General features: G+C 37.6%; 1 protein-coding gene across 8 annotated transcripts in view; it reads right to left on the reverse strand.

Moving 5' to 3' along the window:
• Positions 1-13,909, reverse strand: part of OSBPL9 (oxysterol binding protein like 9) — a 131,952-nt gene that overhangs the window by 89,955 nt on the left and 28,088 nt on the right. For 4 of the 8 annotated variants that reach the window (XM_081057530.1, XM_081057534.1, XM_081057533.1 and 1 more), the window contains exon 3: positions 7,255-7,333. The exons of 3 other annotated variants lie outside the window; for them this stretch is intronic. In XM_081057530.1, the coding sequence (XP_080913656.1) occupies positions 7,255-7,333 (79 nt within the window). Of the gene's footprint in view, positions 1-6,954; positions 6,971-7,254; positions 7,334-13,909 lie in introns of those variants that run through there. One more of the 8 variants, XM_081057532.1, reaches the window with a different exon arrangement.

The raw sequence follows: 13,909 nt of genomic DNA on the forward strand, positions 1-13,909 counted from the left end.
AAAGTTAATTATAAACTAGTTGACAAATCTCTCCAAAAACTTTTTTGTAGCCGTTCAGAGAATGGCTCTAGAGTATAACTGTGTTCAAATTCCAGTTCTGCCTTCAATTACCTATCTGACCCACAGTCACCTTATGTATAAAATAAAAACAATAATAGTACCTACTTCCAAAGGTCGTGAGAACTGAATAAGTTAACAACATAAGTAAAACTCTAAATAGTGCCTGGCATAAAATAAACATTCAATAAATATAGCTATCATAATTATTATGCCAATATACTATCAGTAAATTATAAATCATTATATATACTAAATTATTAAATAGCTTCAATTTTATTTGACAATGAAATGCAAATAACTGGGTATTTTTCTATTAGTGTGACTAAAACTACCTAGTCTTCTATTAGGTTGAGCCATATGAACTGCGGATATGCAACTACTTTCGACCAATAAAAACAGTACATTTTTTTTTTTTTTTTTTTTTTTTTTTTTGGTCTACAAAGTCGAATATATTTACTATTTGGCCCTTTACAGAAAACGTCTGCCCTTCCCTGAAGGTACTTGTGTTTTTATTTTTATTTTATTTTTTTTTTTTATTGGGGTGACAATTGTTAGTAAATTTACATAGATTTCAGGTGTACAATTCTGTATTACATCGTCTATAAATCCCATTGTGTGTTCACCACCCAGAGTCAGTTCTCCTTCCATCACCATATATTTGATCCCCCTTACCCTCATCACCCTCCCCCCACCCCCTTACCCTCTGGTAACCACTAAATTATTGTCTGTGTCTATGAGTTTTTAAAACAGTACATTTTTATGGTTGGTGCTTGTAGCTTTCATCCCAACCTCTCTGATCATTCCTTTGTACCTGCTGATGGTTTCACCCTAGTGTGCTCCAAGGTCTGGTCCTCAGCGTTTTCACTCGGGTCTCCCTAAAGGTTCATACCCATTACTACCATGGTTTTAACCTAAGACTGAAGATCCAGAGGTTTTACCTAGCCCATAGATGCATTTCACTGGCCTACATATACATTCTTTTAATCTGGAGATTTAACACACATATTCACAAACTCCCCCTCACACATAAAAAAATCCGAATTTCTGGTTTCTCTTGAAAAACTTGATGATCTGGCAACATTGGACAAGCATTACAAAAAACCTTACCTGTCTGGAAGTAAGCAGCAGCTACCCCTTCAAATGGCACAAGCTCTCCATATTGCTAGTCTTCATTCAGCTTTACTCTTCACTCATTTACTAGCCCTTAGGCATTCAAAGTTTCGACTTCTAGCTCCACCTACCAGCAATTCCCTGCTAACCACAAATCTCCATCCATCTCCAGGCCAGACTCAGATCCAATTGCCATCACCACCTGTGTGTCCCACAGACACCTCAAACATAAGAGGTCCCTCACTACCTCTGTTCTCCTGGACTCTCTATTTCAGATGTTGACAACAATCAAACTGTAAGCCAACCCAAAAATGTCATCTTTACTACTCTCATTCTCTCATCTCCCATTTCCAAGCAATCACCCGTTCCTATATATTTACCTCCTAAAAATCTCAATCTATTTCCTCCTGCCCCATTACCATTGCTTTAATCCATCCAGGGCCTCAACAATCACAGCTATTTAGTATCTAAAGCCCATGTCTAATTCTGTCTATCCTCTGCTGAAAATCCTGCTTCACTGGCTCCTCACTGACCTCAGGATAAAAATAGAATCATTTTATATTAAACATATCTGCCTCTGCCTAACTCTACAGCCTCATTTCCTCCCCACTGTTCTAAGAGTACCAACATTTGCAGCTTGTCCGGCAGTGAACATACCGGCAGTGTCCTAGTTCCACACCTTTGCACAAGCTACAACACCTCTCCGCCTGACAAACTTCTGTTCATTTCTCAGAACTTCTGTTCAATCTATCAGATAGAGGAGATAAGGAGGGAGAGAGGCAGAGAGCACCTCATGCTAGAGAACTTTTAAATTTTACATTACATACTTCTGAACAACTTGAAATTTGAAGAGCTAGTATGATTTTAAATTTTCATTATTATAAAAAGAATTACTTGGTAACAAGAATTACTTTTCGTGAAGCACTGACTGGTTCCCTCTCCATTATTTCAGTGCCCTATATGTATTTCTCCTACTATAGCATATTTTGCATTACATTATAATTACATCCTACATGCCCCTGAACATCACTGTCCATGTTTTATTTACCTGTGTACCCTCAGTTCTGAGCACAGGAAGTTACATCCACACACAATGAATGTTTGAACTCAACAGCCAGTATAATACCAAAGCTGCTTTCCATCCAATGTTTAGTCCAGAATCCATGCAAACAACGTTGGCTGGCTGGCAGGAAAGGGATCATTTTTTGCCCTTGTTCAAAAGAAAACAGAGCCAGTTCATGAACATTAATTGGCAAGTATTTTTTTATTAATATCTCTAAAGAAGAAGGTTATAGTTTTCAAACCTTTTTAAAGCTCTAACATGCTAAAATTGTAATTTCAATTATTGCCTTTTCAAAACTGAAGTTAATTTAAATTGACTTTGTTTTCAGAATTTTATGGCATCTCTTTAAAATTGGAGATATTACCAGAACTGTGAATCATTGTAATGACAAATTATCTGTTATTTCAGGGAAGAGTGTTCTCTTCCTGGCACCAATCCTCTTTATTATAAATAAACAATGTTTCCGAATACAGGATTATGTAAAACAGCCAGAGATTTAAACCATAGTGGAAATAAAGGTGATGGGTAACAACCCACCAACATATATTTCCGTATACTTGACCTTCTTTCTCATTCCTACTGCTCATGCTCCTAGCCAAAGGCAAAGCCCCCCCACCTATGTATTAGGTCCCACCCTCTCTTGCCTTCTCAAGGACACTGATCCAACAATTCTCCCCTGCAGTTATTCTCCTGCATCATCAATTTTCCTTTACTGAATCACTGCCAACAGCATAAAAACATGCTATTATTTCTCTTATCTAAAAAAAAAAAAAGGAAAAAAAAACTCCCTTGTTCTCATTCTTTGCTCCAGCTACTGATGTATTCCTTCCCTTCCCTCACAGCAGAACTTGAAAACACTGTCTATATCCCTACTTTAAAACTGCTCTACCCAAGGTTAGCAATGGACTCTTAATTGTTAAATACTCTGATCATTTTTCAGTCCTCAGCTTACTTGATCTATCAAGAGCACAACTGCTGGCACAGCTGCTGATGTCTCTTTGCTCCTAGAAACAAGTTCTCTTGGTTTCCAAGGTACCACATTCACCTCCTCCCATTTGGGTTGCTTTTTTTCTATATCTTTTGCTAGTTCTACCTCATATCTGTGCCCTCTAAACAACTACTGGAGTGCCCCAGTGCTCATTACTTGGCCCTCTTTTCTCTCTACCCTTACTCTCAAATTCTCATGACATTAAATACCATCTATATGTCCAAGACTTCCAAAGTTATTTCTCCAGCGTGAACTTTTCTCCTGAACTCAGCACTCCAACTGCCTACATGACATCTCCATTTGGATGCTTGGTTAGGCTTCTAATACTTGTTTATAAGCATGTCCAAGGATAAGCTCCTGGTGCCCACATCCCCCATCAACTCCCCCCACACACACACATACACACAAATTAGTTCCTCTCGCAATCTTCCCCAGCTCAGTTAATGACAACTCCATTCTTGTTGCTCAAGCCAAACATTTTGGTGTCAGCCTAGACTCCTGTCTTTCTCTCACACGTTACAGTTCAACCTTCAAAATAAATATAGTAACATACAACAAACTGTTACTTCGCAATATGAAAGGAACCAACTACCAATACACACAACATGGATGAATCTTAAAAGCATTATGCTAAGCTAAAAAAAAAAAAAAAAAAAAGCCCGACAAAAAATAGTACATATCGTATTAGTACATATCGTAAATACATACATACGATTAGTACATATGGTAATAGTACATATCGTAAAAATAGTCCATATCCATTTATGTGAAACACTCCAAAAGAAAAATCTAATTTATAGTTAAAGTAGATGGGTGGTTCCCTGGGGCCAGAGGCTGGGAGTGGGGACTGACTGAAAGAAAAATAAAGGAATCTTGTAGGTGACAGATATGTTCTATATCTTGATTGTGGCAGCAATTATGAGTAAATAAATCTGTCAATACTCACTGAACAAAATCAATAAAATGGCAGAGGAGAAAGCCAATAAATAAGATACATTAGAAAAATATAAGTAAATATAAAGAGAATGCTAAGTCCTGGGGAAACAAAAAAATTAGCAAAAAAGAAAATGAAATGTGCACATTTTATTGTACGTTAATTAAACCTCGATAAAGTTGATTAAACACATATACACAATTCAACCTCTTCTTACTATTAGATTGGTGCAAAAGTAATTGCGTTTTTGTTTTTTTTTACAATTTTTTAACCTTTTGAACCGCAATTTCTTTTGCAACAACCTAATACCTAACCCCACTGCTACCATCATCTCTTTTCTGAATTACAATAGTCTCCTAATTAGTTTTCCTGCTGCTGTCTGTCCCTGCCTCCTACATTTTATTCTCACATCGGCCAGAGTGATACTATTTAAAAATCACATCATGTCACTCGTGGGCTCAAAACCCTCCAATGGCTTTTTAGCTCAATAAAATTCAATGTCCCTACTGTGGGGGGTAAGGCCTCACATGACCAGGATCTCTGCTGTTACCTCTTAGACCTCATCTCCCACTACCCTCCCCCATGGTTATCTGTACCAACCACAGCTGGCCTCCTTGCTGTTCTTCAAATATGGCAAGCACACTCTTTGGCACTGCTGTTCCCTCTGCCCGGAATGATGTACTCCCACCCCCCTAACAAAGCCATATAACTTGTTCCCTCACTTCCTTCAGGTCTTTCACCGAAAGGCACCATTCCAATGAGTCTTTCTGAGGCCACTCTAAAATATCAACACCCGCCCCCCCCCCACACACACACACACACAACCTCACATCTATTTCATTTTCTTTTCCTGTTTATGTTTTTCTTCCCAGGACTTGGCACTCTCTTATTTACTTATATTTTACTAATTCATCTGGCTTATTGGTGTTCTCCTCTACCAGAGTGGATGAGGAGAAATGCCAAGAGGAATTTTATGTTTTGTTCATTACTGTATCCTCAAAACTTAGAATGTCTAAAACAGATGTTGAATAAATGAATGTGTCTGAACAAATTCTAGCTTTTCCTTTAATAGTTGATAATAAGTGGAATTTGCTTTATAGATGCATCAATTGATAATTCATTTGCTTTCAATAATTCTGGTATATTAAATAAAGAACTTCAACACATTTAAACATAAGCTAATGTGTATCAGCCAAACTTGCTTTCCATTCTAATCAAAAATATAAGAACTATCAGACATTGAGAACTTTTCATCAAATTTTCAGAGATTTTCTCATAAGGACTTACGAATGTGAAATAACTCTCATTATTGCCAAGAACTATATATGGAGTCTTATCGAGTTCTTTAAAAAGCTAAATAATCTCATGTTGCTTGAGACTCCCATAACTATCACAGTAGAAAATAATAAATTCTCAGAACTAAGAATCCATTTTAAAAATGCATACAACTCTTATTTGTCCGTGTCATTTAAATAATTCATTAAAGGAATTGCTTGTCTTACAAGCAGGCCACATAAATCTGGGAGTGTTAAAGGAGAGATGGGTCGAACATAAATAATGTAACAGTAAATCAGAAGGTTGAGATGCCTTTGCTCTAGAGGTCTGAGTATCCTGTCCTTTAAACGGGCAAACAATACAGCTTCTGGAAGTCCAAAGAAGGTATCTCCTTAGTTAACTGCAGAGGACAGAATTCCATACTGCAGCCTTCACCTGCATCCCGCAGCTATTACTTGAAACACATTAAAACATTCAACTTCATTCAAGAAAAGAGTTCCAGTGTGTAGGCATTACCTGCTTTAGTTTATAAGCAGCATTATGTATTTAACCTAAAAATAAAGGCCTTGGGCTTTCATAAGATTTTAAATGTTTTATGAATTTTATGAAAATTTCAGGAGAACAACATTAGTGAAGCAGCTCTAAATAAAGAAGTCGATCAAACACAGTACATATTTTTAAGGATGTTCTTTCCTAAAAGCATCAGACATAGCACTTTTGAGTACACTGGTTTGTCTTTACTTTATATAAGCTGCATCTTTCATCTCTATGTGTCAATTTCTTAAACAAGACAACAAAGAAAAATAACTGCAATATACTATCCTACCACAGAAGGACAACGGCTGTCTGAACATCTCCTATAACATATCTGGTCACCGTGAGACTTCATAACCAAAACATTTTTAAGCTATAAATTTATTTAATATTTATTTATCTTGGTATACCTAGTATATATCACAGAGCACTATCACTTGTAGTTCAGAGAAAGTACTAACATCTCCAATCTTCTCATCTCTTAGTTTCTTGGACTGCTTTAAACATAAATAGAGGTTACTCTGGATAGGCAAAATAACAAAAACATTAGTAACTAAGCTAACAGATGCTCTTAATACATGAGAGGTACATTAAGACAGGATCATTAAAACTGACTTTTATTTGCTGGCTCAGTTTTCAAAACAAGATGAAATGAGAATGATCATACAGTACCTTACCCTTTCTACCGGTGAACCATAGCATGCAATGCCGAAACATAGCAGTGGCAGATGGCATTGGTGTTATTAACTATAAAAGGGATAACAGCAGAGAAATGACGGCTGGCAGACAAGACACAGAAATGCAGATGAAATGAAAGCAAACTCGTAGTCCTTGAAGCAAAGCAAAACCTTTAAACCAAAGGTTGCCACTAGCTTCAATTTAATTCACATTTTGAGTTTTACACTGACAAGCACTGCAACCTTCATAATCAGTCTTTAGACTCTTCATGCAGAAGCAGAACCATACTCCTCGATAAAGAAGATCAGCCACCTTCTGTAAACACAAGCCAGCAGCAGCAGCAGCCCATTACTCTCTCCCTTCACTGATTTTTAGCCTTTAAAATTTTAATCTCCAATTGCAGGCAGATCCAGTCGTTTCAAATAGATCTGTATCCACTGCAGATACAAATCCCTGCCTACCCTGCAGTACCACTTCCTCCAGAACGTTCCTGTGCGCTCGTTCATGCAGGATCAGTTGCAAAATCATTCAAGTCATCAAGCAAACAACCCAAAAGAGAAGGAAAGCAGCAGTTGGGACTATGAAGAGAGAGAATCTCTTCTTTCAGCTCACCCTGGAAATGGAAGGTTTTCTGATCAACAGTTATTGTGAAGGTGCTGTCGTCCTCATCGTCTATACCAATCACAGCTCCCTGTGAAACAAAGAGCAAAATCCCAATAAGGCAAACAATGACATCAGCAATACTCACCACTGCTACAGGCCCGGAATGCTCAATGCACCGACACTGAAAGCAAACTGGACAAACAAAAGGGGAATCTGAAACTCTAGTTTTGGTGAAGAACGAAGAACTACAGGAGAGGGGATGGCAGGGCACTGCAGTCCTCTGCATAGGAACTTTCTACCCTTGCTTACGGGGCATGGATGTGGTGGGAGGGTGAGGGGACAAACTGAAGCTTCAGTCTAGAATCTGTGCAAGAGCCACTCACTGAGCCTTCCTGAGCGTTAGCTTGCTCTCTAAAATGGGAGTCAGAAACCTCCACGTCACCAGATTGTTGTGAGGCCCAAAGAGCTAGGTAGCTCTTCATCCGGCTGCTTCTATATTATACTTGTTAGTGCACAAATGCCAGGGGACACTTGCTTCAAAACACTGTCCCAATCACTTCTTCCAGGTGTGCTCCCATAACCACTTGTATGTGACTCTGCTACTGCCACATTATTCTGTGGTATCTGTTTATTATGTCTGCCTCTTCCCAGAGAACTGCTGCGAGATGTTGGAAGTCAAAAACTATTTTATTTGATACATGACACTCAAATACACACTATGTGTTTTCTAAATAAAAGCATGAACACCTCTCCAAAAGAGGGGCCTGAGTTTATAAATTGTTTGTTTCAGGAAGGATGAGATCTAAACTTTCACTGTTTTGTATTCAACTACATGCAACCTATTAAGAAAACAGGGATTGAGGGAAGCAGGGACATACAAAATAGTCTACTGTAAGTGTCCTTAAGAAATAGGTATCTTCAGTATTACAGACAGAAAAGCTAGAGAACATAAGATAGGTAAAATGCCCCACATTGTGACAAAGAAGCAGTGTGCCACAGACAAAACCAGGAGCTTGAAAACGGGGGTTGAAAAAGACTCAATAAGCCAAAATACCGAATCCCATCAAAAAAATACTACTACTATCCCAGGGGAGCCACACATTTATTCATTTCTTCTCAGAGGCTGTCTGGATGAACCCCAAGTCTATCCAAATCCTGTCAACTTGAATTAATTATTCCCCAGTCTCAAATGGGGTGGGGATTTTTATCCCTATTTTTAGCCAGATACAGCTCTTAAATATTATAATAGGGGTGGGGATTTTTATCCCTATTTTTAGCCAGATACAGCTCTTGAATATTATAATAGAACCTGCCCCTCAAGACACTTATATTCCAGTGGAGGACATAAAACATGCAAAGAGGTAAATATAATACAAAGCAAAAAATCTCTACATGGATAATTTTAAAAACATACTAAATGAAAAAAGCTAGTCACAAGAGTCCATATGTTGTATGATTGTTTCCATTTAGCTGAAATGTCCCAAACAGGCAAATTCAGAGACCAAGAGCAGATTAGTGGTTGCTTACTTCGGGGGCGGAGGAACGGAGCTGGGGTAAAAAGGGAAGTGACTGATAAGTACCTGGCACATACTTTTGTATTTAGTTATGGGTATGGGTTTCTTTATAGGAATGATAGAAACATTCTAAAGTTGATTGTGGTGATGGTTACACAAATCTGTGAATATACTAAAAACACTGAATTATATTCTTTAAATGGGTGAGTTGTATGGTATGTGAATTACATGTTGAACGAAGCTGTTTTAACTTACAGCAATCTGGGTCCCTTAGCAAAAATGCACCACTTACTAGTCAACTCAAAATAGAAACCTCTAGGTTCTATACATGTTCTCCCTCATTCCATCACCACAAGTTGTGCTCATTCTACCTCTGAACTATACTCTCAAATTTGCCAACTCTTCTCTGTCCTATGAATTGCTGTTGCCCTAATTCAGGCTCTTCTGGCTTGTAAGGCAATCTGCCTTCAGTCTGGCCACATTTTAGTCTACAATACTTGCTATTGCCAGAGTAATATTTCTACAGCACACTCTTACAGGAAATCCAGATGTTTAAAACTTTCCTTGACTCTCCATGAACTACTAAATAAAATCAACATTTCTTCATAATGCCATTCTAGACTATTCAAAATCTGACCCAACCAAGCATTCCACTGTCATACTCAACCCCTTACTCTTCACTGCACACACCCCATATGTACTCAGCCTCAACATTTATTCCATACACTAAAAAAACGAAAAACAAAAAAAGCAAAAAAACCCCATGAAGCAATTTCGCTTTCTATATCCTTCCTCAAGCTCAATTCCCCACCACTTGTTAAACAAAAGCAAAACATCTCCCCCTAGTTACCACCTCCTTACTCACTGTTTTCACAGAGGAGCTTTCTGAAAATTGACCATGCCTTAACCTTTCATCCACTATTGCAATCTAGCTTCCTTCCCCACCACTGTGCCCTCCCAGGTCTCCAGTGACACTTTACGACTCTAGTTTTATCACATAGCACTGCTCTGAAGCACTACAGTTGGAAAAGAGTCAGTAGAGAGAGAAAAGTTGAAAATTGGTAAAGTAAGAGACCTGAGGAAAGGTTACAAGGGGAGCTTCTCTTCATTGAGCCTGTACAGTTATGATTTATAACTGTAACCTTTCATGATATATGTAAAATGCTCATCATCGAGCTTAGGGGTGAACTTGCTAAGATATAGGATATGCACATGCTGATTTTAACAGATACTGTTAAACAGTTCTCAAAAGTGGTTGTGCCAACTACACACCAACCAGTGGTGCACGTAAGTTTCAACTGCTCCACATCTTCACTAACACTTTTTTATTATACTTCAGTCATCTGGCAGGTGAGTAGTGGTATCTTATGATGGTTTTAATTTACATGTCCCGGATAACTAATGAGCTTAAGTATCTTTTCATGTTTGTTGGCCATTTGAATATCCTCTTGTGAAACAGTTCAAGTTTCTTGCACACTGACAAGACTGGACTATTGAATCCTTCACTGGTTATGAATTAGGTAAATATCATCTACCCTGTTGCCAGAGTTTGAACTCTCACAATGACGTCTTTTCATGAAGAATTCTTAACTTTCACATAGTACAATGTATTGGCTTTTACACTTACTGTGTCTTCTACGCTTTCTGTGTCTTCTTAAAGTAGGCTTTCCCAATCCAGAGGCCATGAAAATATTCTCCTGTGTTAGCCTTTACATTTGCATATCAGGTAGAGTAAGTCCTCCAACTTTACCCTCTTGGCCTTTACAAATTATGAATCAACATCACTACCATAGTCATAACTAGTTCTCTCTAGAATGGCAGGTGAGAAGTCACCATTTCTACTGGGGTCTGTTTGTTGACTGAGAAGGCAGGAATCAGAGGTGGGTATTCTATAAATTTTAGAGTCACATGAACAAGTTACACACACACACACACACACACACACGGAACGAACTGGGATTACCATTTACTTAGGTCATTTTTAATTTCAGTAATTGTTTATAGCTTTCTGAGTAGAGGTCTTGCCCACCTTTTGTTCATATTTATTCCTAATTGTTTTTGGTACTATAGTAAATGTTTTTTTAATTCACTTTTAAAAATTCATTTTCTAATTACTAATTGTGGGTACACTGAAATACAACTTATTTTTGTGAAGTGACCTCATATTCAGTAATCTTGCTAAATTCACTTATCAATTCTAATAGTATATCTGTAGATTCTTTCGGATTTTCTGTATGCTCAATTAAGTTGCTGTGAGTAATAAGTTTATTTCTTCTACTCTAATCCTTATACCTTATATTTGTTTTTCTTGCTTTATTCATTGGCTAGGACTACCTGATTTAAGACTGCCACTAGCGTGGCAGACAGTGTTGAATATAAGTGATGATAGGGGGCATCCTTGTCTTGTTATTGGTCTTTCCCACTGTCCACTGTAGCTATTTAAAACCTCTCTACTTTCCTTGAACCCCCAACAACATAAGCAGTCGTCAGGTAGGAACTCTAAACCTGCTATGCCTTCCCACCTAAATACTCACCTGCATCTACACCCACTCTTGCTTCCTTTCCACTTGCATTAATGGAAAAGGGACTCCACCCCCTATCACCTTTCCTCGGGTGTCTTAGTTTACCAATTTTCAACTTTTTTCTCTCTCTACTGACTCTTTTCCAACTGCATTTACACACACTCAAGTCTTTGGCCTCTTTCCAACAACAACAAAAACTATCCTCCTCAATTATACATCCGCATCTAGCAACTGGCCCACCTCTCTCATTCCCTTGCAATCAAGATTATTCAGACTTGCACAAGCCTCCTGCCTAAAATTTATTTTAACTTCCCATTCCTTATAGGATATGTGACCAAATCAATGGCTCTTCTTCACCTTCAAGTACATAAAGTGATCGTATGACCTGGTTGTTTGCCTGGGACATTTCTGGATTATTCCTGTTGTCCTGGCATAATAATGAATAGAACCCCCTTTTAGTCTAAAGAGTAGTGTCCTGGCTTAGAGAATATGATCACACCGCCATAGCCTAGCCTACAAGGTCCTCAGTGATTTGCTCCATGCCTACCTCTCATCAAATTCTACACATGGGCAGCTGGAGGTTTACCAATTGCCCCAAGCTGTCTTCCACCAAATATCCTGCCTCTCCCTTTTAGTATATGTGCTGCCAAAGCGAGCACCCTGCCTCTCCCTTATCTGAGTTCATACTACTTGTTTTTTACATCTGATAAAGCAAAACTCCCTATGCTAACCGATATATGGAATAGTATTCTATCATTAAGCAAAGTTCTTTGTATGTTAACTGTCAAACTTTGATATATAGATATACATATACATATATATATACATATACATACATATATATATCTATATATACACACACAAATAACACACAAATATATATATATATATATATATATTTGTATCTTTCAATGACATTTTTCTTCTGAAGGTTTCAGATTCTGTCAGTACCTGGGCTCACTTGCCAAGGTGCCTGCTACTCCAGGGTCACACTATCCAGGTTCTCAGACAGAAAGTAACTGGAGCTGGAGTCTTGTGCAACTAGATGAATTTCCTGACTTTCTCTCTTCTTCTTTCTAGTAGACACAGAAACATACTATAGGCATGAATAATAGTTCTGGTGCCAAAGACAAAAAGCAGTTTTGCTCGCATGGTTTCAAAAAAAAAAAAAAAAACACTAAGCAGGGCTATTTTAGGGCCAATCTCCCTTTGCAAGGAAAGTGGGCTGGTAAACTGACTCCAAAGACGATAAAAAGGAAGGAGGACTCCTCTGGAACACAGATTGCTGACACAGCTCCTAAAAGGACGGCCAGGGGATATAAACAGGAGTAAGATATATCTCTGCCCTGGAGAGCTCATAATCTAGAGAGGAGAGAGGAGTTCACAAAGTAGAAGGAAGCTGGAAAGCTCCTGGCCCATCCCACTTACCAAAGACGCTACTGCATGGAGGACCTGCTTAAGCATCATTCTCTGGTTCGACAAGTATTTACTGAATTATCTAGGCATTGTTCTAAGTGATAGAGTGGTGAACAATTTGTTTTTTTATTGATTTATATGCATTCTTTTGGGTTTTTGTCTTTTTCATTGATTTGTAGGAGTTTTTTTATTATTAAATTTATTGGGGTGACAATTGTTAGTAAATTTACATAGATTTCAGGTGTACAATTCTGTATTACGTCATCTATAAATCCCATTGTGTGTTCACCACCCAGAGTCAGTTCTCCTTCCATCACCATATATTTGAATTTGTAGGAGTTTTTTTTAACATATTCTGGCCGTTAATCCTTTGTCAATTGTATATATTGTAAATATTTTCTCTCCCAGCCAAGGATTGTCTTTCTCTTTGAGTGTGGTGTCTTTTTGTTGTTGTTGTTCAAAGGTTTTAAAATTTTAATGTTGTCAAGTCTACCATCTTTTCTATCATGATTTATGCTTTAAGGTATCCTTCTTTGTCCTAGTATCACAAAGACATTCTTCCATATGTTCTTATAAGTATAAATTTTCATTTTATACATTTAATACCTCTGATATTTATTTTTGTGTATAACATGGGATAGGGAGTAATTTTATTTTTTACATTTGGGCAGCCAATTGATCCAGCTTCATTTACTGAGTGAAAGAATCTGATTTGTAATGTGTTATATACTAAATTCTCATAGATGTGCGGCTCTATTTCTGAGCTTTCTCTTCTGTGCCATATCATTTTAATTACCACAGTTTCATAAAAACTCTTACTATCTGGAATGGCAAGTTCCCAAACTCCTTATTCTTCAACAATTTCTTGCCCATTTAGCATTTTAAATAACTTTTAGAATCACCTTGTGAAGTTCTTTGATAAGCCTAATTGCGATTTTGACTGGAATCACAAGTGTTTATAGATTAATTTAGGGAAAATAAACATATACGTTATTGAGTCTCACAAGCAGGAACAGGATATAGCTTTTACTATATTCAGATCTTCCTTTAGTCTTTCAATGAGGTTTTATAATTTTTCTCCATCGAAGAAACACATTTATCTTGTAAAATATATTCCTAGGTAATTTAAGAGTTCTTGTTACTACTATAAATATAATTCTTTGTAATAACTTTTTCTGATTGTTTGTAGGTTGCATAGAGCAACACTACACG

This window comes from Rhinolophus hipposideros (assembly GCF_964194185.1).
Source record: "Rhinolophus hipposideros genome assembly, chromosome: 8".
In the NCBI taxonomy this organism is placed as follows: Eukaryota; Metazoa; Chordata; class Mammalia; order Chiroptera; family Rhinolophidae; genus Rhinolophus; species Rhinolophus hipposideros.